The sequence below is a fragment of the Crotalus tigris genome, unplaced genomic scaffold (assembly GCF_016545835.1).
Source record: "Crotalus tigris isolate CLP2741 ecotype Arizona unplaced genomic scaffold, ASM1654583v1 scf7180000024304.1987388, whole genome shotgun sequence".
NCBI classification, from domain to species: domain Eukaryota; kingdom Metazoa; phylum Chordata; class Lepidosauria; order Squamata; family Viperidae; genus Crotalus; species Crotalus tigris.
In genome coordinates, this window is record NW_024100476.1 from 622663 (window position 1) to 650507 (window position 27845).

The 27845-nt window shown below is 41.1% G+C and overlaps 1 protein-coding gene across 3 annotated transcripts in view; it reads right to left on the reverse strand.

Annotated features, from left to right (window-relative positions):
- The window catches only part of DNAJB12 (DnaJ heat shock protein family (Hsp40) member B12), a 34506-nt gene extending 10522 nt beyond the window's left edge, over nucleotides 1-23984 (reverse strand). Inside the window, exons 1-7 of one of the 3 annotated variants that reach the window (XR_005554456.1) lie at nucleotides 23793-23984; nucleotides 14214-14388; nucleotides 13183-13328; nucleotides 8695-8874; nucleotides 6203-6322; nucleotides 5517-5596; nucleotides 2998-3107 (exon numbers count right to left, since the gene is read on the reverse strand). Coding sequence is in view for 2 of the 3 variants with exons in the window: in XM_039324631.1 (XP_039180565.1) it covers nucleotides 2998-3107; nucleotides 5517-5596; nucleotides 6203-6322; nucleotides 8695-8874; nucleotides 13183-13328; nucleotides 14214-14388; nucleotides 23793-23925 (944 nt within the window). In the remaining variant the exon portion in view is untranslated. The remainder of the gene's footprint in view (nucleotides 1-2997; nucleotides 3108-5516; nucleotides 5597-6202; nucleotides 6323-8694; nucleotides 8875-13182; nucleotides 13329-14213; nucleotides 14389-23792) is intronic. The other 2 variants (XM_039324631.1, XM_039324633.1) reach the window with 2 other exon arrangements.
- Nucleotides 23985-27845: the final 3861 nt, after the last annotated feature.

A 27845-nucleotide genomic window follows, 5' to 3' on the forward strand; every position in this document is an offset into this window, starting at 1 on the left:
CTACCCCTGGGCTATCCCAAATATGTATGGCAGATCAGAGAAGTATGGCTCAGCCCAATTCTGTGATTTATTAACGTTATTTCACATCAAATATTTACTCTCAACTGTCTGCCAGGCAAGGGAAATTTTTTAATGAGGAGTCCTTGGTGCTCTCCGAGCTTGGTGGCTTTGTGATGGTGGCGAATATCTGTAGCCCAGGGGTAGGTTCATTCTCCAAGCTTGTGAACGTTTCGTTACCAGGCTAGGTAACATCTTCAGTGGAGGTTAGAGGATGTCAGTATTCCTCTGTGCATAAGGGCTTTGTGCGGTCAGTAGTTTTTGTGATGGGGAGGTCCCATGGTTGTTTTCTTGCAGACGTTTCATTATCCAAACTAGGTAACATCATCAGCATTGATGATGTCACCTAGTTTGGGTAATGAAATATCTGCAAAAAAAAAACCCCGACCAAACTCAAGAGAGCACCAAGGATCCCTCATTTCAACCGTGAGCTCCACATATTCTTCTTTACTGGAAATGTTTAAATACAGAGTCCCAGATACCAGTGTGCAAAATGAAATGGAGTTATTGACAAAGAAAAAAAAACATGGTTGGCTAAGAAGAAAATTCTTTTTCCATTCGAAAAATACCTATCGATGAGTTTTGACAGAATTCTCAAGGACTATCCTAGAGCAAGATTTGAATTCCATGGCCAAATGTGGACACTTCTGTCACCTGCCATATCATGAGGGAATGTGTGCATGCAGTGTGTCCCAGCCATTATATACATCGTTATTACATACAGTACATGAGATTGCTCACGTTTTGCTTGACTGACATGCCCCTCTTAGGCTTAGGTACTTAACAGCCCTACTTGGAAGAACAGCCCACTGGGATCTGGACCTCAGATTGTCTTATTCCCTCCTGGGCGCTAATGTCTGCATCGTGAACAGATCTGCCATGTTTAGGGTTACTGAGCTAAGAACTCATTATATCCTGTAAAGGTGATATATTTATCTGAATGTCTGTTCTTACCATGTCTGTATTTTATTACTGTATTTTCTATTGTCTATTTTATTCTACAACTAGATCCTACATTTACTTTTTCCCATTATGGTCCTAAGACCAATCATAAATTATCAAGTAAGCAAACTACTGAGAAAGGAGATGTAGATTGAAAAAAGAAAAAGTCCCTCATGAGTTTCAGGAACAAGAGGACTTCTGTATCTAAAGACATAGAGAAATACCCTGGTTTCTTCCAGAGTATGACATGGAAAGCTACCAAGAGCTTTTATCAAATCTGCAGTCTTGCACAAGGGCCTATACAGTCATGCCATCAGCTGATAAAAATCTATGGAAGATCACAGCAAGATGTTGCCATGAGTAGCTAGAGAAGGAGGGAGCTTCAAAGAGTGACAATGCAACACATAGTTTTTTAAAACTGCATTTTAAAAATGTTCAAGTTTTAAAATCCTTTATTCCATGTGTTCAGATTTTAAAATTGAAAATGCACATCTTTCCGGCGAAATATTTCTTTTTATGGATTTTGGGACAAAGTTGATTGGGATAGTCAGCTTCCGGTTTGGGAGATTGCATTCATAAATTCTGCATTTCTTAAATGCTGAATTCCAAAGCCGATTTGTTGAGCCAATGCTTTGAGATCTGAGTTCAAGCTTTGGAATTAGATATTTAAGAAATCTGAACAGCATTTATGAAATCTGAACTCAAACTAAAAGATGACTATACCAGTCATAAAAATGTGCTATTTCAATTCGAACAACTAGCGTAAGGATGTCAAACTTGACGGTTTAAAAATGCCAATTTGAATGTATAGTTTATCTTTTTTTTAAAAAAAAAAAAAATCACCTTAAAATGGCATATGGGAAACTCCCACCTAACCACCTCCTTAAAGAACAGAATTTTTGTGCAGTCAACATTTCCTAAAACATAGCTAAGCAGGGTGGCGTCCTAATGTGCAACACAACATACAAGAGTTATACAATATATTACTTTATGTCTATTAGTTGTGACTTGAGTGCCCGCATTTCTTTTCCTTCTGGCTGATTCTATGCCAGAATGGAGAAGGATCCAGAGAGAAATCAGATTCCAGCTTCCAACTCATCACTGAACAATGACAGTGTGGAAAGAATGGAAAAGCACCCACAGCCTTAATATCCAAAAATCTTGTCCTCGCAGAATAAGAAGTACGCTTTTGTAGGCAATATGTCCCGTCTTACCTTCGTCAATCCTGCACGTCAATCCATCAGTAAAACTGACAATTGCACAACAACAGCCAGACTTCTGCCAGACTTAAAAATCACCTAAAGACCTTCATACGGTATAATACGGGGGCAGCTCATTCTTACAGAAGATTCTTTCTTTTCTACTTTCCTTTTGGGACAATTTTCATGAACAGGGCCCAACCTGCCTGGTATCCTGAATACTGATTGGTAGGAACCTGCCTAGAATTCAGGAAGTTGCTTTTTCTGACATATATGGAAATTCCAGGGCTATAATCCTACCCTGTAAGGTAGGGTACATACTCAATGTACTCTACCTTATATCCTCTGCTTCTGTCATTGTCAGCATTTAGAGTTGCTAGAAAAATTGCACACTAAGGCTTTCCTGACCCAGAAAATGGCAGCCAAAAGGCATCCATCTAATTACATGGTCAATATCATGTATCTTCACAGTCAATCTGTGGAGGATTTCAGATGACACAAAAATGCTTCTTTGTGAAATAGTACCCTTTATGAGATAGGCTGGGTCAGGTTTCATCTAAGTGAGTCCTACTCCCATAGATCGTGAAGTCCTATAATTTACATTTAAATGTTTACCACATAAATACTTTAAGCAATCTTATCCCAGCAGGCATGGCGTGAAACCAAGAGAAACAAAGAGAGATGGGAAAAAACACACCAAAGAACACCAAGCACTGGTAAATATAAGCTTTGCTCTTAAGTCTTTCCCAAAATCCTACTACCCAGGTTAACTCTAGGGACAAGAATAATGGTCACTAACGGCCTGTGACTCAAACTGTAAGGTGGGCTGGAGACCATCATCTGGCTGAGGGCAGACACAATGATGAGAATGAGGATAGGCATCAGCTGGACAAAGAGCCCAAGGCCACCCTGGGAAGAAAGAATTGAAAATATCAATCAACTGCATCCCCCAAACCATTTATCTTTGACAACTGTGGTTCAAATCTTGATTTTTGATTTTTTTCCGGTAGCTCACAATGTGGTTTTTTTATTTATGGCTTTTAGATGCCATGTGAATTTGGTCACATTTGATTTAGTCACGTGGTTGGTCAAACCATGATTTAGCAAGGTGTATGAAGATCAGCTTCTGAAAGGCTCTGCAGGGGTTCTCAACCTTGGCAACTTTAAGACTTGTGGACTTCAACTCCCAGAATTCCTCAGCCAGCTTTGCTGGCTGAGGAATTCTGGGAGTTGAAGTCCACAAGTCTTAAAGTTGCCAAGGTTGAGAACCCCTGCCCTAGTGAGTAGACTTAGTTGTGGTAATAGTTTGGGAAAACTGGTTTTAAATCATTGCTTGTTGTTCTTCTACATGGGCAGAAATTAAGACAATTGCGGATGCTGAAAAAAATGCTTCTTGATGGTTCGAGAGTGAAAATGGAAGCACTATGGAAGTGCCCTAAATTGAACAGCCATTTTAATTATAGACATACTAGGGGGAAACCAGACATGTAAAAGATTAGTAGATCTAGCACTATTACCACAACTAAGTCGACTCACTAGGGCAGGGGTCTTTAGTCTTGGCCCTTTTATGACTTGTGGCTTCAACTCCCAGAATTTGCTTTGTTGGCTGAGGAATTCTGGGAGTTGAAGTCCACAAGTCTTAAAGTTGCCAAGGTTGAAAACCCCTGCTCTATGGTTTCATGCCAATTCAGCAAATGCTTGAAGTGTTTTGCATGTACTGTATTACAGACTAAGCCACGGCATGATTTTACCATGATTTGTTGAATAAGCAAGCTATAGTTGGTTGGGTCCGCACAATCTGGTAAACCAAAATCAAACTTATATTATGGCCAAGCATATTGTTGAACCCAGAAGCTTTCTAAACAATCCTATGAAGAACTGAGCACAACCTAAAGTACTGTACACTTACCCGCTACAGCCTTTGGTCTTCCCTGAAATCTGTTCCAGAGAGAAATTAAATCCTCTGGAAAAAAAACTGGAAGGAAGTGCCAGGGACTTCAGGTTAGTCCCGCTTTATGTATTTATTTATTTATTTGTATCCTTTTATTATTTTTTAGAAACAAGGTGGCAAGCATACCCAACACACCTCCCTCCTATTTTTCTCACAACAACTCCTCTGTGAGGTGGGTTGGACTGAGAGAGAATGACTGGCCCAAGGTCACCCAACTGGCTTTCATGACTAAGGTGGGCCTAGAATCCCTGGTCTTTTTTTTTTTCCTAGCCTGGTGCCTTAACCAATAGACCTAACTGGCTCCCTACTTCCTCCATGTCTTGTTTCTACACGTTCCATTCTTTGTTCTAGAACAGCGTTTCTCAACCTTGACAATTTTAAGGCACGTGGACTTCAACTCCCAGAATTCCACAGCCAGCACTGGCTGTGGAATTCTGGGAGTTGAAGTCCACGTGCCTTAAAATTGTCAAGGTTGAGAAACACTGTTCTAGAATACGGGTGTCAAACTCGCCGCGTCACGCGTCAACTTTTTTCACATTGGGGTGGACGTGGCCTCCGCATGATGCAACCGGCCTGCGGGCCGGCAATTTGACACCCCTGTTCTAGAAGGTTAACTTCTGGAAATAAAATATCCCTACCCTATCTGGATCAGACCACTCCAGGAGAAAAACTGGACGATCTTGTGAGTGGACTAGACATATCCTCTAACGAACAATCTTCTGATAGAAATGCAGCCCTGGGTTCCACCCATGACATTTGGCTTATTTTATGAATGGGTATGACTAGGAGGGTGGGAGTCAATCCTTGCCTAATGACTCTGCTAGAGAGTCTGTGGTAGAGGCCAACCTTGAACAAATGACATTCTGCTTCATAGCTTTTATTTTCTGGACGATGAGTCCGGTAACAGATAGCAATCAGAATGACTCCATGCTAACTCCAATATTAGAGGCAGACTGTTCCTGAATATTAGGTGCTAAGGAAGATTAGTTGAAGGGCAGGACTCTTTACTTTTCTGTTTGCAGATTTCCATAGGCAACTCATGGGCACAAAATGTACTGGTGAAAAAAAAAACACATTTTCAAAGACAGTCACCACAATGCATTACAAAGCACAATAATGCTTTTACTTTGGCATTAGGCAGGAATCGTACTCCTACACATAAATAGCAATGAAAACTGCCTTTTTGAAAAACCACAGTTAACTGAAAACCAAAAACCTAACACCCTCGTGCACTTTTGGATTAGCAAAGGAAACAACGAACAGACCCATATGGGCATAAACAATATAGCAAAATACCATTTGACTGGAACAGATCTGTGCATGTTCTGAAACATTTTAATTTCTTCCTCTGCCTTGCTTCAACTTACATCGCCTTGATGTTCTCGTCGGTCTTGCCGCTGGTGGTAGGTATATCGCATCCTGCCATTGCTATATATGTGTACATTACCTATGAGAGAAAGAGACTTTTTAAGAATGGTTGAAGACCATCCACCAAATATCATAGAAAGAAGTTCTTAATTGTCCCTCTTTAACTGGGTGCTTTCAACTGAGCGCAATCCAGTTTAGTATATTGTCTGCAAATTGTGGATGTTGTAGCTACAAAGCTGAGGAAAGACAGCTTAGAAGGTGATAATTGAATGGAAGAATGGTAACTATAATGGCAACAAAGGCAGACTGGGTTCTTTTTGGGGGGGGGGTGAGCTAATTTGGACACTGGTTTTATAAAATGCTGAACACTCCGTTCCTGGCCATGAAGCACAGAAGCCAAATTCCAATCACTGAGATTAAAGTAGCAGCCTCAGTGTTGTTTGACTCTATTTTCCGTTCTCCAGGAAGGCTCTTGGTGTCAGTTGTAAGCCTTTTGTTCAGGGAATAAAGTGGTGGCAAAAGTTGTGAAGTCCAGTGACTTTTATAGCCCTTTCCCCACTCTCTCTCTCTCTCCCCCCCACCTGCTCCACCATCTGGCTGTTAAGACAAGAGGCCCCAGATGGCTGCTCTCGGTCCCCAACTCCTTGGCTAAAGGGTGCTGATTCCCAGAGGAGGTTAATCTCACGCGATTCTCCCTGGCGGTCTCTCCAGGTAGGCTCCACCACTCTCGGAGGCTTTCTGTTGCGGACCGAGATGTTGTAATCGCGGCGTCTTCTTCCTTTGGGCTCTCTATTAAAGGTGGAGCCTGCCAGGGAGACTTAGGTAAGTATGCCCCCCAGCCTCTCAGGAAACCCCTTCCTCACGCCTTGAAAACCCGCGGACTGAGTTGCTGTGTTTTATTCCTTTTCTGTTCTCTTAAGTTGCTGATGCTTCCTTCCATTTCCCATCACTTGGACCATGATCTCCATCTCTCCTCCTTTGACCCTGGCTCCACTAAAACACCAATAAGCCAGACAGAATGTGATGAAACAAAGTTTTAATTGGTTAAGTTGGGACAACCCTGCTCCTCCTGGAAATTTCTTCTACTCAGTTAGCAATCTGTTCCACTCAGTAATCTATCTATGAATCTCTCATAATTCTATTGCTATAGAACAGTGGTTCTCAACCTTTTTAATGCTGCGACCCCCAACCGGTCGTAAGTTGAGGACTACTCAACTGGTGCAGCACCATTTGCAGAATGGGACTTTTGACGGGCTCAGCAGGGCAGAAACAGCCTGGACAATTCCTATTGGCTTTTGAAAGCCAATAGAATTAGACTCTATTCAAGAGAGTCTATTCTATTGGCTTTCAAAAGCCAATAGAATAAAAGGGAGTAGCACAGTTAGGGAAAAGGGGGGAAAAATGGCGGACTGCGTTGTTTGGTGACCCCCGTGAAATGGTCGTTCGACCCCAAATGGGGTCCCGAACCACAGGTTGAGAACCACTGCTATAGAAGTGTTCACGTTTTAATAGACACTCACTGCTTTCAACAGCCAAGCTAAGGCATGCCGTGCAAACTATAAATGTTTAGGAGGGAGCCTAGCAACTCCGCTGGGATTGCAAGTGGAAGCCCGCAAAAAGTTATCAATAGGTTAAATGGCCATAAAGCTGGAAAACGGAAAGTCAAAGAATATTATCTGGACGTTGGGCTTAGTTTTCAAGGTGATTCTGAAGCTGAAATAAAGCACACAGCCAGCATATCACGGACACATGCAATTCATGAGTTGCCAGCAATTCTGATTATAAAAATGCCCAAAGGGAATGGAACTCACAAAATGCACGTTTGTCGATACTTGGGATATTGAACATAAATCTACACTGTTCAACAAGTATTTCTTTGTGGATTAATATTATGATTTGGGGAGGGGGAAAATTGGAAAATCATTGTTGTATACCACTTGACAGAGTGGAACGTCTCTGCAACACTGTTGATAAAAGCTCAAACTGAGTACAAAACGTGAGAGTTGTTTACCAACATCAAAACAGGACATCTGTATCCTAGCTTAGATTCCACATAGTGGTAAAGTTTGCAAAGACTTCTGAATTTTTTCTTCTATTGTTTCCGTTCAGTTACAATCAAAAGCATTAGCAAATTGTTCCAAACAACTCAAGCAAACAAGCACGCTAAGCTACCTGCTACAAGGCAACCTCAACTGGACTCAACCACCCAAACCAGTGTTCTAGCCAATTTTACCCAAAGGAAAAAAATGACTTCTGGATCCCCAAAAAGGTGGGGGATCTTAGGCGAGATTAGACGAAAGCTCTCTGCATGCATGTCTTAAAGATCAAGAGCTCAAGACGGAAAGTCAGCAAAAGCTTTGCTTTTCTCAATTGATCCTTTAATAGTGAGGAATGGAACATTCCTTCTCCATAGCAAAGCACAGAACTCACCCACAGGAGTCCTTTCCTGTCTATAGCTTTGTTCTCAGCTACAACGGGTAACTATGCAACAGTACCACCACTAGCCTGAAGACACTTAGATCAGGTTACATGCTCAATGGCTGGGCCCGAGGAACATGCAACCTGACCCACAGTCTCAGCAGATTCTATCTCCGATAACCATTTTTCTAACAATATTGCTATCTGTCCAGCACGTGAAACCTATTAGAAACTTTCATAGCATTGTAGATCGCCACATGGGTGATCTTTTGGAGGGGCCTGGTTGCAACTCCCATCACGTCCAGCTGGATAGCCCCATGAGCCAGTTAGTGGTGGATGACAGGACACATGTATATTTATTTGTTAAATACATTATCGAATTTCCATTGTAATTTTAAGGAGGTTTCAAAGACTGCCTTGTCAAGAAAGGCTGGCCTAGGCCAGGGGTAGGCAACCTTGGCTCTTTTATGACTCGTGGACTTCAACTCCCAGAATTCCTGAGCCAGCCATTCTGGCACAGGAATTCTGGGAGTTGAAGTCCACGAGTCGTAAAAGAGCCAAGGTTGCCTACCCCTGGCCTAGGCCTTTCAGTCAGCACTGTTTCCTCTGGTGTGACAAATGGTAATCTTGTCTTCTCCGAGCCACACTTTCATTTTGGATTCCCTCCTCCAGGAAACAGGAGAAAAGCCAACTCAGAGGTATCCCCTTTTCTTTAGAGCCTACCCTTTGCCAGCCAGGCGCATAAAATTCACAACTTACTAGAGGGAAAACCACCACCAAAAAACATATTGAAGAGATCTTCCGGGGAAATGTCTGCCTCAAAGCCTCGGTTAAAATCTGTATGACCATGTCGCGTAGAGCTGACTTTGGCATCTCCAAACTGATCATACTGCTTCCTTTTCTCTGGATTGCTCAGGACTGCATACGCATTCCCAATGGCTGAAATGTAAGAAAGAAGGAAAACAGTCATATTCATTGACAACAGCTAATGTGTTAACAGTGGTTACGGGGGAACAAATCAGGAAATTTGTTTTGCTTTCCATCTTCCGTTCAAATCCATCACTCCTAACCTCATCTCTTTCAGCCTGTGACCTCTCGCCTTCCGAAGACGTTCATGCAAGCTATCCCAGAGGAAAGATTACTGATAAATTTACATTACGTATCTTGAGAATCTAGGAAACCATCTGAGTCACAAATAGTGATAACCACATCTCGTCCTTTTTCTGAAACTCACTTCAGCTTGTTCAATAAAAGATATTTCCAAGGGAAACGTAGAGGAGAGAAAGACTGCATCCGCTGGTGCAAAGACTGGATCTTCTGGCTACTTTCTGGAGCTGTATTCATATGTTCATTTTGTCACGTGACCATCACATTTATCAGGTGATTAGCAGTGCACAGTATTACTGCTCTTAGGTTGCTTAACATTACTGCAGATTATGAGCAGTTTCCAATTATTTTCAGACTGCAACTATGGATTGGAAGGTCTGAAACCTTCTCACAAGACTTTGCCATTGGGCATTACTATTAAAGTTGAGGTCCAGACAACTGAGAGACGTGATCTCCGTAGTGGTCCTGCCAATAACTTATGCATTATACAAAGTTGTATTCCAAAATGAATACTAGTTAAAAGTGGAATCTTAGCATGTGTTGGATTTTTCGTATTACACAAGTGAGTTGGCTTTTGGTGAATCTTCCTTGTTCCTCAGAAACAAAATGAAACACAGCTTAAGACTAGACCAATTCTTGGGAATTAAGTAAGAAATATGAGGGGGAGGAACTCTTCACACTGATTTCAATGAGATTTAAGTGCAATTAATGAAGATTCACACTAATCCGTTACATTTCATTACAGCTCCTTTTTGATTCTTATTTTCCCTTCCTTTTCTATTGACCTTTCAGTTTGGTTACATCACTATGATTTATTTAATGAAGTGAATATTCTTCCTTGGAAAAAAATATTCTAGGAAATATCTTCATCTTGGAATAACTAGAAATGCAAATGAAAACAGCTATGGAATAAAATAAATGGCAAGAACTGTGATGCAACAGAAATGAACTCAGGATGAATACAATATCTTTAATTACCTGGGACACAGAAACTACTATCAACATTACTATTATTATGGAAAAATTCATCTCTACAATCATATTGTTGTTGTTTGCTTTGGTTTCAGGTTCATTGCTAATATAAATTATATATTTCTTTTCCCTTTATTTAATATTTTTATTCCTCAAATTAGTTCTCCCATTTATACAAAACTGTCGACTTCAATTCCCATCCGTAATTATCAGATGTTCAGACTTATGCTTTCATGATTAAGCACAATATTGCTAAAACATAGTAACATAATACTGACAGTCTCACAGCATTACAAAAAAAAAGCATAACTAGAAGAGGAATAAATTTGCAATAGGTTATAACCGCAAAAGTTAAAAACAGTCAACATGAAAAATGCCAGGGATTAAGTACCTGTGTGAAAGAAATTCTATGTAATATTTAATAAAAAAAGAACAAACCGATCTTTAAGAAATATGCCTACATTCAATGCATATTCATCTCATGTTTAGTCTAATAGTTTTCAATGGAGTGGTAAGACTTATTAATTTTGCTTGCCTCTCAGTATCAAGGCCATGGTTTAACTGGAAAGGAATTATAGAAGCCTGAAACTTCAAAACACAATGTGCTAAAAATGTAAAATATGATATTTCCATTTTATCAAAGCTAGGTGCATTCTTACATTCTTGATATTTATTAACACTACAGCTATTGAAAACACGTCAAAACTATCTACGTGCAGAATTTGGCTTACACAGATGCACCCTGCAAAACTAAGAAGCATGATTAATTTAAGCAAGGTCTAAACATTAAAATAACACCATTATCATCTGGCACTGCAAAATGGAAAAGTAAAGGATCAACTGACTTCAGTGACTGAAAAATATTAACCAAACCATTTCCAGAGAGAGAATACTAAACTCTTGAAAGATTAACAAGAGGAATAAAACATGTTTAGCTAAAGATAAACTGGAAGATGGTCCAGTAAAGGAGGCTAAAGTGTTATTTAGTTCATGCATCACAGTTGTGATATATGGATTTTGGAAAATCCTTCAATAAACATAATAATATAAAGTCTACAAGTGAAGAAACCTGTGTAATGTTAATTTTGTGCTAGATATACTGTGGATGTCTAGACAAGGGCAGTTTTAATCTGATTCCAACTAAGAGTTGGAAACTAAGTTTAAAACCTGAAAGGGAACACACAAGTCCAGTGCTGTGATCCAAATCCAGATACAACTTCGCAATTTCATGGCGGCAATTAACCCTTCAGTATTATTGCTCAAAAAGTATGGCCACTTTGGTCTAATGCAGGGGTCTTCAAACTTGGCCCTTTTATGACTTGTGGACTTCAACTCCCAGAATTCTTCAGCCAGGCATGCTGGCTAAAGAATTCTGGGAATTGAAGTCCACAAGTCATAAAAGGGCCAAGTTTGAAGACCCCTGGTCTAATGGTTAAGGCACCAGGATAGAAAGTGGGAGACCTTGAGTTTAAGTTCTTGCTTTAGCCATGAGAGCCAGCTGGGTGAGTTTGGGCCAGTCACCCTCTTTCAGCATCATGTTGTTGGTTGTTGTGGGGAAAAAAGGAGGAGGAAGGTGTGTTGGATATACACACCACTACTGGAATCCTAGGTGTAGATATTTTAAAATAAATAAAATTGATGAACTCTGGGATATAAAATAGCCTTCTTTATTACTGAGCTTTCATCAACTAGCTGTTGACATCATCAGTGTAAGGGCTGAAGATTAGGAGAACCTATACATACACTTGTATGACCGTTATAACGGTCAAAATATAGAATGTACATATGGCATGCTCACAACCCGCTCGCTCGCATTTAATCCCAATGATTCCAGCTTTGATTTAAAAGCCGGTCTTTGGCTGGGATCTAAAAATCCCGCAAGCGAGCGGGTTATGAGCATGCCATATGTACATTCTATATTTTGACCATTATAACAGTCACACAAGTGTATGTATAGGTTCTCCTAATCTTCAGCCCTTACTCTGATGATGTCAACAGCTAGTTGACGAAAGCTCAGTAATAAAGAAGGCTATTTTATATCCCGGAGTTCATCAAATGTATTTATTTTAATTACTTATTTATTTATTTTAATTACTAATTTCTAGTTGCAACCCATGGCACTAATTAAGTATAAAGATCACAGAGAGATCATTTCAGCATTTTAATATTTAGGCATAATCTTAACTGCCACAGCAAAATCAAGGAGTTTGCACTAAAATCTCACGTGTAACTTTTCAGGCAAAAAAATTCCATGGGATCAGGATACAGTGACAGATTGAGTGACACATTATGACACGTACATTCGGGACCCCATACTTGCAAATATAAATGCATCTAAGACTGTAGCCATACATGGTGTCCTTCGTCATCTCTTTAGAAGGAAGACATATCAATTGCAATGGAGCTTACTCATGGAAAAGAGGGTATTGGATTGCAGTCTTCATGTGCCAGCCTGAACTGAACTGAAACTTTTAAACAGTTGGGTATATGTTTCTTTTAAGCACCTATAGATAAGTCCAACTCTTCATTTAAATTATTTATGCACCAAATTACTAGGGATTATAATAAACACCACCCACCCATTCATATGCTATGTCAGTGGTGGCGAACCTATGGCTTACATGCCAGAGGCGGCACTCAGAGCCCTCTCTGTTGGCACACGCGCCGCTGTCACCAGCAGCAGATCCATCAGGCTGCCACCACCACCCGGAGCAGAAGCCCCACCCAGCACAAAGGAGGCGAAGTGGCCAACTAGCAAGCTCGAGTAGAGGTGGTAGAGCAGAGGTCACCAACCATTGTCGATTGGCAGACTGGAAGAAAAGGGAGGGGGAAGCATTTTACATGCTGCAAATGGGGCAAGGCTAGTGCCTGTGTGATACTCACTAGCCCTGCCCCGTTCTTGCGTGGTGCAGTGCCTTGTATCTGCACCATGTGGCGCGGCGGCAGCCATGTTTGCACCTTGCAGCATGGCCCATTTTTGCACCCCTGGTTCTTACTTGATTTTTAAGAGCATTTAACATAGCAAGGGGCAATTTATTGTACTGTTTCTATTTCTTTTTAATGATTACAAACGAACAACAGCTGCCTTTGGTGGACTTCTATCACTAAAAAGGTACAATTTTCAAGGTGTAAAGATATGTTTTTTGAAAAAAAGGGGGGGATTTTTACCTTTAAATGCTTCCGTGGCACCTGGTGCATGATTTTTATCAGGATGAAATTTTAGAGCTAATTTCCGGTAGGCCTTTTTCAGATCCTCATCAGAGGCATCCCTGTTGACACCCAGAATTTCGTAATAGTCTTTGCATTGTTTCACCCTAAAAGTTGGAAAGACAAAAACACCTCATCTGACAATCTATTCAATCCTATGAAATGGTGCCTCCAAGTGGCACACACCTATATTGCTTTAAAGATAAGAACTCTGCAGACTAAATATAAACAGAAGAGGAAGGCTTTTTTTAAAACAAACAAACAAACAAAAAACCTTCAGACATAAAAAAAAATTCCAAAATCTAGATTAAAAGACCACTAAAATTATTGTCCTATTTAACAGTTATGTATCTTTCCACTTCAGGCCACATTCATTGTAATTTAAAAAGCAAATTATAAGAAGCCAAACAAATCATTTTCAAGGAACAAACACTGAACCAGTTGGTCTTTATCCATCTTGGTCTTGGTCTTCCCCTACTTAGAAAACACATCCTGTTAGATGTCTTCTGACCCTTCCCCAAGGACTGAGGCTGCTATTGATCAACCTGCAGTACTGCCTATTGTACCCATTTAGTATGGCTGCATTTTATCCGTCTCATCTTTTCTATTACCTTCGCTTATTGGTATCATTATTATCATTATTATCACTCTGTTGTTTTGTATGTACACTGAAAGCTTTTGCACTGGAGACAAATTCCTTGTGTGTCTAATCACACTTGGCCGAATAAAGTATTCTGTTCTATGAGATCGCCGCTACATCCAGTGATGGTATTCAGCCAGTTTGCACCAGTTCGGCAGAACTGGTAGCTAATTTTTTGTTGCCCAGGCCCAAAATGGACTTCTGGAAGCGGCATCCACACAGAGAACCGGTTGTTCACATATTTGAATCCCACCACTGGCTACATCCCATAGTTGCTCTTCCAACTATGACCAACAAGTTGTTCTGTGATTTTAACTGTGGTCTGTTGGTCAGAATCTTAACTAAGGCTTACCTCTTCACAGCGTCCACTTGATCCTGAGTGTAACCTTTGCTGGTATCACCCCCTGCTTCTCCGTTGGCCGAAGCAAAATCCTCGGTCCTTTTTTGACTGCCGAGGTTGGACGATTCCTTGGGCTGAGAATGGTCATCAGCTGACTGCTTGTTCTTGGTGAGTGAGTCCAACAGCGCTACAAGGAAAACCGTTCAGCATTGACCCAGTGGTTCCATTTTCGCAAATTTATGTTCCCCCCCCACCCCCCCTCCATCATTGCCAAATGCCAAATAACACCAGGCTGGCCGAGTTACTGATGCCCAAACAGAAAGAGTGTCACTTAATACGTGTAATATAGTGACAAATCTTTTCATTGCAACCAATCAATTGTTCCTTAAGCTTTTGTTTGGTTTCATTCAGAAGACTCCAGCAGTACTAAGAATTTTTTTGATGATTTAAATGCAATGATTTTAAGATTTATATGGCAAAAAAAGAAAGCGAGAATCAAATGTAAATTATTACAAGAATCTAAGGATAGAGGGTGCTTTGGACTTCCAGATTGGAGACTTTACTATCAAGCGGCTATTTTGCTTTGGCTTAAAGAATGGATTGTATTGAGAAATAAAAAATTGCTTTACTTAGAGGGACACGACCTTCAGTTAGGTTGGCATGCTTTTATATGGGACGAGAAATCTAAAGCACATAAGTACTTTCAAAATCATGCGATAAGAAACGTACTACTTTCAGAATGGGAGAAAATTAAACATAAAATATATATGAAAATACCTGAGTGGCTTTCAACAATGGCAGCATTTGCTTATCCAAATCTGATTAATTATGACAAACTGGTTAGTTATAAAGACATTTTAGCAAAGAGGGAAAACTTAAGGACAGGCAAACTTTACAATTACAAGGTATTGACGACATGGTGGGCCTATTTGCAAATTCAAACAAGATACGAAAAAGATATAAAATCGACAGGTTTTTACAAAGAACAGACCCCTTAGATAAAATTTTGTTAAAAACAGATGAGAATTTGATTAGAAAACTCTATAAATTTCTTTTAAACTGGAAGATGGAAAAAGAACAAGTGAAAGAAACAATGATAGTATGGGCAAAGAACTTTGGACATTCTATAGATTTGGAAGACTGGCAAAAACTTTGGGATAAAAATATTAAGCTTACAAAAGCGGTAGCATATAAAGAAAATTTATATAAGATGTTTTATAGATGGCATATGACACCAGTTCGCTTAGTGAAAATGTTTAAAAATGTTTCCGATATTTGCTGGAAATGTAAACAACAGCCAGGCACTTATTACCATGCCTGGTGGATATGCCCTATCGCTAAAAAATATTGGTCTAAGATACATAGATGGTTGGAAAAGATGATGAAACTACAGATAGAATTTAAACCGGAATTGTTTTTGTTAGGAATATTAAGACCTAATTATGGTAAAGAGAATGACTACTTGATATTGCATGTTTTAACAGCTGCAAGAATAGTATTTGCCCAATTTTGGAAAAATGAGAATTTACCATCTGGCCAGATTATAATTACTAAAATTTTAGAGTGTGCAGAAATGGATAGACTAACATTAGAAATGAAAGAAAAAGATGATTCAATTTATTTTAGAACTTGGGAAAAATTTTATCAATGGTTAGAGACACGTTAGAACTTGAAGGAGTCAATATTTTAGAATAGATGACTGATTTTTAATCGAGTTCTAACTAGCATTTTGATGATATGATTATGTTTCCTGATTTACTGATTCTCATTTATTACTTTTGATTGTTAGGATTTTTTGAGATTTTATTAGTAGTGTTTACTTAATAGATCAACGTATTTGTTTACTAATTGTTTTTAGTATGTTATAGTCTAAGCTTTGGTAAAAAGGGTTGAATATGATATTTACTCATTATTATGATCCGGACGGTAGCTTGTTAATTGAAATATGTGATTGTACCTATCCTTATTTTACCCTAATGCCTTATTCCCTTCCCCTTTCCTTCCACCCCTCCCTTTATCATACCTGTATTGTTCCTATTTTTCCTCATCTATATAAACTTAATAAAATTTTGTTAAAAAAAAAAAGAAGACTCCAGCAGTTTTTCCATTTCTTTTTGAGGAGCAAGTGTAAAAATCTGCATAATATTAATATTATACAATTATATTATACAATGGCAAAATATAGTCATTTAATCCTTATGAGTATTTTTGCTGTGCCTAGAATTTTATGTGATTTTTACTACATTGGGGTTTCTGTGGATAGGGTGTTAGCTGCTAAAAATGTGTTTAGGATAAGTAACATAAATTTTTAAATCAATAAAAAAACACTGCATACTAAAAAAATAGGAAATCAGAATAAGCAACTAGCATTCACCAACAAACAATACCTAAATTAATACAGCTGGTAAGATCCTCACTTATCCTACTTCATGCCAAGAATTATGTGGTGTTCATATGTAACAGTCATCGGGATCTTTTAAATCACATTTCTTTGAACAAACCATGATTTGGCTAACTTGTAACACTAAACTATCAAGAGTGAATTCCCCTCACATCAGAAACTAATTACATTTTGGCTTAATGTTATGAGTAAACCTTGTAAACGAATGTTTCAATTCCATAGAAATGGTTAGAGGAATACAGAAGACACTTATCTGGGTGGCAAAAATCTGGATGACCACTAGAAAGCAACAATGAGTCTTCTCTATCACTTTGCTATCATTCTAGAGGTTTTTCTGGATTTTTACAGGCTACATATGGAATATCTAAAATAAAGGGGGAAAAGAGAGCGTATATAATGGAGTAATCGCAGGAGGGAATATTAGTTACATCCATTTCCAAAACCTCAGTGGCTACCAGCTCTCGAAATGTACAAAGACCAGGTGTAATAGTCATTACATAGTAATTTAATTCCACTTTGGCAAAGAACATGAATCTCAAGAGTTTATAACAGCCCTATCTGATCCAGCTTTGCCATAATGTTAATATTCTTGCAGAGCCAAAACCAAAGACAACAATGAAAACAATTTTAAAAATTCATTTCCCCTACTAATTGGCAAACGACAATAATCATGGCCCTGGTTAACATATAAACCAAAATCCTAGCCAGTCTAGATGAAATGGCTTTATTTGGAGACAGATCACCTAGTTTTGTCAATTTGGATGGCTATGATTTTCCAGAGTTTGAGAAAGAGTATTTTTCCCACTTGATCCACTTAAACTAAGTGGTAAGTTTTGAATTTAAGGAGCCTACTATATGCAATCTATTTATCATTAATCCTTCCAACAGAATTATGATCACATCCACCTTACTGGGTGGATACTATGGCAGGATAGAGAAGCCAACAGTTGTCTATATGCTTCTGAATTACAATTCCAACATACTTTACCATTGACAACGCTCCCTGGCTAAAGGGAGTGAAACTATATAAAATGCACTTAGCCCTCATGACTTTTCCCAACAAATCTATCTTATGATAAAAAAAACAGATGGAACCACAAGCTGTGCAGAACTTGATTTGTCTACAGCAATTCTCCTATGGTAGTTTGAAATAACTGACACTGTTTTGTATTATGCTTGGATTATTTTGGTACTTACTGTTTTCACTGCACTACTGTGTGTATTATCATACTTCAAAGAGCTATTCAACAACATTTCCAGCAAGATATGTTACTCGGTAGTTTACAAAACAACAAGCATATATACAAATCAGCTAAAGGTGGCATAATGCCATGGGGGGGGGGAAGGTTGCCACTTTCTTACTTTTCCTAAAAGAATAACATAGTTTTATGCTTTAAGTTTGGGAAGGAAATAAGATCCTTCTTTACCAGTGGTTCCCAGTTCACAGGCTAGGGAGGTAACTGTGTTTAGGCTGTGAGAAAAAAGATGATGTTCTCAGTTATTATCCATAAACATCTTGTTGTTGTTAATTGCGAAGTCGTGTCCGACCCATCGCGACCCCATGGACAACGTTCCTCCAGGCCTTCCTGTCCTCTACCATCTTCTGGAGTCCATTTAAGTTCACACCTACTGCTTCAGTGACTCCATCCAGCCATCTCATTCTCTGTCATCCCCTTCTTCTATTGCCCTCAATCTTTCCCACATTAGGCCCTTCTCCAGTCAGTCCTTCCTTCTCATTAGGTGACCAAAGTACTTGAGTTTCAACTTCAGGATCTGGCCTTCTAAAGAGCAGTCAGGATTGATCTCTTCTAGGACTGACCGATTTGAACGCCTTGCAGTCCAAGGGACTCGCAGGAGTCTTCTCCAGCACCATAGTTCAAAGCCTCAATTCTTTGGCCCTCAGCTTTTCTCATGGTCCAACTTTCACAGCCATACATCTTATGCATCTATATTTATGTGCTATCACTCTGTTTCTGTTGTGACGCTGCCTTGAGTAACCTGCGAGTAGAAAGAATCAATCCACTCTTGGAAAGGAATTTTCCAGAGCAATTTTAGTTGGAATTCAGGCTTCGCTTTGAGATTAAACTGGCCCTGACTGGCTCTCATTTATTAGAACTCAAATTCTCAGCAACTTTTTATAGCATTTACCCATGGCGTGTAAATGAACCATTTCTATGAATTGAGGATTTAGAGCACCATTTTAAAATCATTAGTTTTAGATTGGTGGCCACAAAATGCCACCTTGTCTGTAAAGCTATTTAATTACCCGTATGAACCTGATGGAAACAGTCATTAAGAGATCTGGAGCTCTCTTTCATAAGAATCCTCTACTTCAGGGTTTCTCAACCTTGACCGTTTTAAGGCCTGTGGACTTCAACTCCCAGAATTCCACAGCCAGCAATGCTGGCTGTGGAATTCTGGGAGTTGAAGTCCACAGGCCTTAAAACGGTCAAGGTTGAGAAACACTGCTCTACTTCTTCCTGATATAGGCACATAGTCCTCAAGTTATAATGGCAATTAGGATCGGAATTCCCATCGTTAAGTGATACAGTCATAAAACGTGACATCACATGACTGCAAAGCATGGTGACAATGATTCTGGCACTCCCCACTGCTGTCATTAACCAAATCCCACTGGTCATTAGCCAAGGATCCACGCCAATCAAAGCCATTTCTGGCTTGAACCCTCTTGGCCTTGAGCCTCAGTTCTTTCAAGATAAGGGACTGCCTCCCCTTCAACTCCCCTCAATTGCTTATTCACCCCATCTCTGTCCTTTTTGGTCACCCCACACCCCTTAGGGGAAGCAAGCAGCCCCAAAAACCACCTGGCTCAGGGGCTGCTTGCCTCACTGAGGCCCAGGAGCTTCTTGGCAAACTATAGCTTTGGAGCGACAAGAAGCCTCAAAGCCGCAGTGCAATGTGAAGTTGCAGCTGTTCTAGGAAGCCCTGGCTACCCCAGCCCAGCCCCATAGTGCAAAAAGTCCGACGCAGCCCCCCTTGACACCCTACACTCCGAGACTCATGCCTCCCTGTGCTCTGCCACCTCAGCTGATCTTCACCATTCTCTTGTCCCCATTGCTGACCAAGCACATCCAGTCTGGACCTTTGCAGAACGAATGGTTGTAACTCAAGGACTACCTGTATACGAAACAGAAGAGGCCTTGTATGTTGACAGTCAGTGTCTGACAGGCTCGATGAGGGCTAATAAGATGAACTGGCCAGAAACACATTTTCCCTTCTTTTTATTGCCATTCCATAAAAGGGACAGCTGAGACTCAGTGATGCTTCAATTGCTAAGGATTGTACGTGAGACCGTTCTTAAGTATGGCCTAGAACAGGGGTCCTCAAATTTGGCCCTTTTATGACTGGTGGCCTTCAACTCCCAGAATTCCTCAGCCAGGCATGTTGGCTGAGGAATTCTGGGAGTTGAAGTCCACCAGTCATAAAAGGGCCAAGTCTGAAGACCTCTGATCTAGAAGTTACAATTACACATAATCCTCGAGTTAGGACAATTGAGCCCAACATTTCAGTTGCTAAGTGAGACATTTACTGAGTTTTTGCCATTTTACAACCTTTCTTGCCACAGTTGTTAAGTGAATCACTGCAGTGGTTAATTAAGTGAATAAAATGATTATTTAAGTGAATCTGGCTTCCCCATTGACTTTGCTTGTCAGACATTCGCAAAAGGTGATCCCATGACCCTGGGACACCGCGACCGTCATAAATATGAGTCAGTTGCCAAGCATCTGAATGTTGATCATACGACCACGGGAATGTTGCAACTGTTATAAGTGTGAAAAATGGTCATAAGTCACTGTTTCCAGTGCCGTTGTAACTTCAAACAGTCATTAAACAAACTGTTGTAAGTTGAGGACTATCTGTAGCACAATGAGAAATAGCAAGAATACTGGTTCGTGAAATTCAGCCATTGCCACAACATGTCTCCTGAAAATACTGTGCTGCCTGTTGATTTGGAAACGGGCAGGTTTCAAATTTTGATATTAATCTGTACAACCTTAAATAACTAGAAATTAGAATACCTGGAATGGAAACCTGTCCAAGCAGTGTAATCATTACTACAGGCAATTCTGGTTGTGCCAGATTCTACAAGCTTTTTTAACATCAATAATTGGAAATAGCACCCAAAAAAGTTTAAATTAACAGGCCAATGCAGGAGTTTTCATATCCTTAGAAAGTGATTTTAAATAACCTAATTCTAAACATCCTCTAATAATGTATTATGCAAGGGATTAATCAGATTGCTTTAAATCTCTTTGTACTACGTGTTACTTCCAAAAGTTTCAACTCTGGTTTTGTTTATTCAGAACAACATATCTCTACAGAATAAAAGTATCTTATTAAAGCCTTCCAGATGTTTGATAGCTGTTTTGCCAACTGAGCAATTCTCAATTAGGCAAAAATCAATATAAAACTGCATGTTTAAAAAATATGCTAGAAAACAGTAATAATAATTGGAGGAGGAGGAATCTAAGGCAGAATAGCAGCATATGCTTATGACATTCAAAGCACATCAATTAAAATTCATTTCAATGAGCTATCATCCTTTTTAGAGACTACAGCTCTCCTGAATTCCTAAAATAAAATATTTTCTTCCAAAAAATCAGCACAAAACCCTCAACCATCAAATCCTACAATCATTATACCATGAACATTCACAAAGAGAATGCAGTCATTCACAGTGTCTTCCTACTTTATTTACACCCAATCCAAGTACAATTTGTAAATGCACATAATTCTGCATGTAGATGAGCCTTCTTTCATAACTGCAAGTGGAAAGGTGACAGGAGTATTTTTCTTGATGGGTTTTTCACCAAATCACTCTCTTTTGGGTAAGTATTTAAAGGGAATAAGGAAGGTACAAGAGGAAAGAAAAAAATGTAATTAAAGTGAAAATAGAAGTGATCATGTATTTCAAAGTAACTGACTAGAAAACATAACCAGTCTGATCCCCAACTCATTAGGTAAATAAATAAAATAAATTGTTGGATTAGCAGCCTTCAGTTTTTTTTAAAGAGTTATAACAGCCAAATCTAATTGCTCTTGCAAATACCAGTGGACAAAAAAACATCCATATATAAGCCCATGTGATTAGAGGTTAAAGTGGGATCCAAGTTCTAGTCCACCCTTAACCACAGAAGCTCATTGACTGATCTATGCCAATCAATGTCTTGCTGTCAGAGACCTATCTCACAGGGCACTGTATATCAACTTCAGTTCTTGAACTAAAGGCAGAATATAAATCTAACAAAAAAAGAATAACTATTCAGAGCACAGGCCCTTTTCTGGAGGCAGTGATCACTATCCTTCCTGAGGTATCTGAGAAGTCGAAAGGCAGCATTTATACAATGCATTTAAATATTTTCTGATATAATGGTATTTGGTTTAATTATAAAAGGCTTCAAAGGTTAAAAGGCTACAATATTTTTAATTTTTCTATTATAGCTGTTAATCAGAGTTATGTAAGTCTGCATTTATCACTGTTATGACAGCAAGCTTTATTTAAAGAACTAAGAACTTGCAGCAAGGGCCCTTTAGTTGAGGGGTGGGGGCCAAAAAATAACTGTGCTCCGAGAAGTCAGTGAAAAATGAATAATTAAGCAGAAAAGTCAAAGAAGATGGGAAAGAGGGAAGGTAAGGCAGAAATGGTGTCACTAGACACTATTAAATAGTGTTACATTCAGAGGTTGTGGGTCGTCAATCACTGAAGGCTTTTAAGAAAAGAATAAACAGCCATTTGTCTGAAACAGTACAGGGTCACCTGCTTGAACAGGGGGTTGGACTAGAAGACCTCCAAGGTCCCTTCCAACTCTCTTATTCTGCTATTCAATCTGCATAGAGGACTGAAGCAGTGAAGTAAAGGATTGAAAGGAAGCAGCACATCAGAACATCTATTTAAACTTTGGAACAAAATAATGTATTTATTTGAAATCCATCTACGGCATCTTCACAAATCTAGGCTGCTTACAAATGGAGAGTCAAAATATTCCAGCATCCTTCAAATTGTCTCTGGGGAGCGCACAAGCAATAGCTCCCTACAATTATCTGTAACATCATGTACTCAAAAGTACAATATATTGTTTGAGATACCGAAAGCCCAATTAGGTTGACTGGTGTTGCTGGTTCCAATACTTCCCGAGTGGGATGAGAAGGACACTCAAGTGTGGGAGGGAGAGATTACAGTGATGAAATCTAAGCAGGGCCAGGCAACTGAGCACAAATTTTTGAACCCCAGTTCCCATTAGCCCACTTAGTGTGTGTATGGGGAGGGCAGCATCTAGCCAATCTTGGTAACCCTGAAACTTTCGTACAGTTGAGACACCTCTGCTTGGATAGAAGAGTAGGAAAACAGCTGTAGGCTACAGAGGGATATTCAAAAAATACCTCGGGAGAAGGGAACAGCGAACGGTTTCCGTACTGTTAACCATGAAAATTACACCGATGCGTCCGCCAGGGATCCAACCCAACTGGAGAGGGTCTTCCCTTGGCTGCTGTCCACCCAACTGCCCCGGCCAATGCCCAGCAGGCCCAGAGCTTGGCCCAGATCAACTGAAAGGCTCCTGGGAGCCAGGGCCGAGGCTAAAGGGGGGGCAAGAGCGACCACAGACCTACAAGCGGATCTAGGGAAGGGGCTGGCAAAAGTGGGTCGCAGATCCCCAGCAGAGAAGGCCGAAGGGAGAGAGAAGAATGCTTAAACCGCGCCTGTCCCAAAGCAGGAAGGAAGCCTGAAGATGGCAGGAGGGGGAGAAGGAGAAGGGACACCGACCGGCAGGGGGGAAACTGCAATTGGGGGCAAAGGGAAATACTCCAGGGGCCATCACCTATCACTCAGGTGCGGGGTTGCCCCCTTCATCCTCGGCGCAATGCTCGCTGGGAGTTGTAGTCTCGCAGTTCAGCTCATGGAAGATAACCATCCCGGTCTCTTCGCGCACAACATAAACCCCGCTCACTGAGTCGGGTTTCCCCTTGTCCCCTGCGCCGGCCGTGAACGTTCCCTCGAAGACCCCCTTCACAACTTGCGTGGTTTCTTTCCCAGCGAGCGAGGGGACTTCAAGTCCCAAGGTGCCTCACGCCACCCTCGCTTCTGCTCACGCGCAATACGGGTGAGAGGTCAGACCGGCTACCCCAGGCCTCAGTCATCTGGGCCTCCCCCCTCCCTGAGTCCCGCTCACCGCGGACCCGCTGAGACGGGTACAGCCGCTGGGCCTTCTCCAGGAAACGGCGGGCCTTCTCAGTCTGATTGGCCTTGATTGCGGCTACCGCGATAGCAATACAACGCTCCGCTTCGTCCCTGTTGGATTCCATGGTGGCGGTAGCAGTGGAAGGCGCCGGCGCACGATGATACGGTCATAGCGTCCCCTACTGGAAACTCCCTAATTGTCAAGCGGCAAACTTTGCCGTATTGTTTGGAATCGCCGCGCCACAGCATGTCATAATCTCGCCAATAGCCTGGCAGTGCAAAGATAGCATCTGCAGCTGAGCGGGATGGAGGCGTCTGGCTCTGAAGTAGCAGAAAAACTGCATTGCTAAGGTCCGTGTTGATTTGCGGGGAAAGAACAGTTGGAAGGATTAAGTGTAGGAATGTTGTTCTTTTTCGGACTGTATTAGCAAGGCATGCAATCTAGTAGTAGCTCTCCCGGAACACGTTAGGCCAGTGTTTCTCAACTTTAACAACTATGGCTGAGGAATTCTGGGAGCTGAAGTCCACAAGTCATAAAAGGGCCAAGTGTGAAGACCCCTGCTGTATGTTGATGTATTACCACTTATCTGGATTTGGAAAACTATTGCTTTCATTGATAATCACTGTTAGTGATCATCGATGCAATGAGCAATTCAAAGTCTGTGGTTATTGGTTAACCTATTTTAAGATTTTAAGTCACTATCAAAGTTTCAGTTTCTATCAGCCCTCTTGATTTGGGCTGATACCTAAGAAGCATATGTTGGTAGTCAAGGGCTCTAGTCTAGAAGTCCCCAACCTTTTGGGCACCATGGACCAGCAGAACAGAGGGTGTGTGCTTTTGTGTGCTGCCTGGCATCCCACGGATGGGACTTTGCTTGTTTGTGCGGACCAGTTGCTGGCATGGCACGGCCTGGTACTGGTCCACGGACCAAGGGTTGGGGTCCCCTGCTCTAGTCCCTTCTAATGTTTTGCCTTGGTGTGCTAAGACACTGGGAAAGTTGAAAAGCATGAGGACGGTATTGCTGTAATTATATACAAGTAATATATGAATATTGTATGCATGTTTCAAAAGTATTCCTGGTCCTCATTAGATTCTTGGACCGCAATGATTCTGGTTAGCTTCCAACTTTTTTCAATATGAATTTTTAGATCTAAAATTCAATAATCCCTTGTATTTCTATAATCGTAAACATATCAAGTCACAAAATTAATACAGCATTTCTTTTGGTTTCTATCAAAAAATGTCCAAATGTGGTTTCCATGAGGAAACACAAAGCTTTCCTTCAATCGAGGTAGTTAGTTTTGCCATTACAGCCAATTCCATTAACTCCATTGTTGTATCTTCGGTTCTTTAGGCATTGAATGAGGCAGTGTTGAAACAACAAATTTATTAACTCAGAACAGAAGCAGCCCTAAAGCCTGTTGCACAGCTATTTATACAGTTAGCCTCTAGGTAGCAACCAATAGGTTTAAAGCAGGGGTAGGCAACCCAAAACACTCAAAGAGCCACTTGGACCCTTTCCCACCAAAAACAAAACACCGGGAGCCACAAAGCCCTTTTGATATCTAAAATGAAGATAACACTGCATATATCCTTTTTTACCTTTATTATAGGTGTGTGTGTGTGTGTGTGTGTGTGTGTGTGTATACATATACACACACACACACATTAAAAATAAAAGTAAAAATATGACTCTTGGGAATATCCATACTATTAAAACAATGATCACCAAGAGAATGCTTTAAGAGAATAAAATTACATACACACAGAGGTAAAAAAAGGATATATGCAGTGTTATCTTCATTTTAGATGTCAAAAGGATCTCTCTCTCTCTGTCTCCCTCCCTCCCTCCCTCCCTCCCTATCTGCCCTTGGTCTGCCACTCCTCTTCCCCCACTCTCTTTCTTTCTCTCTCTCTCTCTCTCCCTCCCTCCCTCTCTCTCTCTCTCTTTCTCTCTCTCTCTTTCTCCCCCCCTCCTATCTGCTGCTCACCTGGCAAGCTTCAAGCTGTTGTCCAACAAGCTCAGGGGTAAGCAACCTCGTCTCTTTTATGACTCATGGACTTCAACTCCCAGAATTCCTGAGTCAGCCTAGCTGATTCTCTCTCTCTCTCTCTCTCTCTCTCTCTCTCTCTCTCTCCTGCCCTTCCTGCTTCCTGCTTCCTGCAGAAACGCAGCAAAGGGAGGAGCTCCGCCCAGTAAGCTTTTCAGCTCGGAGAACACTGTGAGTGCTCTCTTTTACACACACACAGAGAGAGAGAGAGAGAGAGAGAGAGGCAGGGAAGCGCAATTGCCTCTCTCTGTCTCTGTCTCTCTCTGCAAAGGCAGAAGAGGCTGGGAGCCACAGGGGAAGGCTCAAAGAGCCGCATGCGGCTCCGGAGCCGCAGGTTGCCGACCTGTGGTTTAAAGTAACAGTTTCCCACCCCAAACCTCATTATCAGCTTGGAGACAGCCAGTCTGGCTTTCAGTAACAGTAACTGTTAAATAATACAGCAATGTAGGTCAGACATTAAGAAAGTGATTTAAAACAGTTATGGTCAATACATTACCTCCATCATCCATTCTTCCATTGTGGGAATCTGTTCTCTAAGGGTGATATGGATGTATAAATAGATTTAAAAGTAAATCTACAAATAGATATTTAGAAGATTTATATGACCGCCCACTCACTCTTAGTGACTCAGGATGGCTTACAAACAAGAAAAACCCAGTATAAAAGAATAAAAAACAATATTCCCCCACCCCCTGGAGACAACCCACAATCAAACAAGTCACTTGATGGGCTCCATCCCACTCTGTATTCCCCAGACTGTTGGCAGGACCAGGTCTTCGGAGGCTTGTAAAATAATTTTAAAGTGAGGGGCCAGTCTAATCTCTGCAGGAATGATATTCCAAAGGGAGGGAGCCACCACGGAGAAGGCTCTTCTTCTGGGTCCTGCCAGATGTATTTCCTTAGGAGACAGCATCCGCAACATTCCTTGCCTCCCCACTCTAATGGGTCAGGTGGATGTAACCGGGAAGAGACGATCTCTCAGATAACCTAGTCCCAAGCCATGAAGGGCTTTAAAGGTGATAACCAACATCTTGAATTGCATCCGAAGCAAATTGGCAGTCAATGCAGCACCTGCAGGAGAGGTGACACGTGCACACCTGGGTCTGCACAAAACCATGCAGGCCACTGCATTTTGAACCAATTGAAGCTTCTGGGTGCTTCACATGGGCAGCTCCATGTAGAACGCATCCCGTGGTCAAGACAGGAGGTGACTAGGGCATGAGTGACTGTGAGCAGGGATTGTTGTTCCAGGAAAGGGCATAACTGGCACACACCAGTACAAAGGACCTCCTGCCACCAGCTCTTCAAGCAGGAATCATGAGCCCAGGAGAACCTTCAGATTATGCACTGGGTCTGTTTGGGGCAGTGCCACCCCATCCAAGACCAAAGGTGGCAATTCTATATGGACCAAAAAAACCTCACTTTGCCTTGCCAGGGTTCACTTTCAGCTCCCCACCAGCTCTTCACAGCTTTAAAACACTGTGAAAAGGTCACAGCATCTCTTAACTCAGGGGTCTTCAAACTTGGCATTTTTATGACTTGTGGACTTCAACTCCCAGAATTCCTCAGCCAGGCATGCTGGCTGAGGAATTCTGGGAGTTGACGTCCACAAGTCATGCAAGGGCCAAGTTTGAAGACCCCTGTTTTAACTCGCCATGGGCCGAGACATAAAGCTAAGTGTCAGTGGTGGTGGATAATCTCACCTGACGGCTTCATGTAGATGTTAAACAGAAGTGAAGAGAGAGTACCGAGTCTTGCAGAACCCCACAAAGCAGTGGACAAAGGCTAAGCTTCTTGCTTCCCATCAACACAAACTGAGATCAGTCATAGAGGAAGGAAGTGAACCAGGACAACAAAAAGCCCCCTACTCCCAACCCCTGAAGCCATCCCAGAAGGATACCATGGTCAATGGTATTGAAGGCTGCCAATTTAAGAGTATTAAATAGGGTAACATCATGAGTTCTACACCTGCCTTGGCCATGAAGTCAGCTGA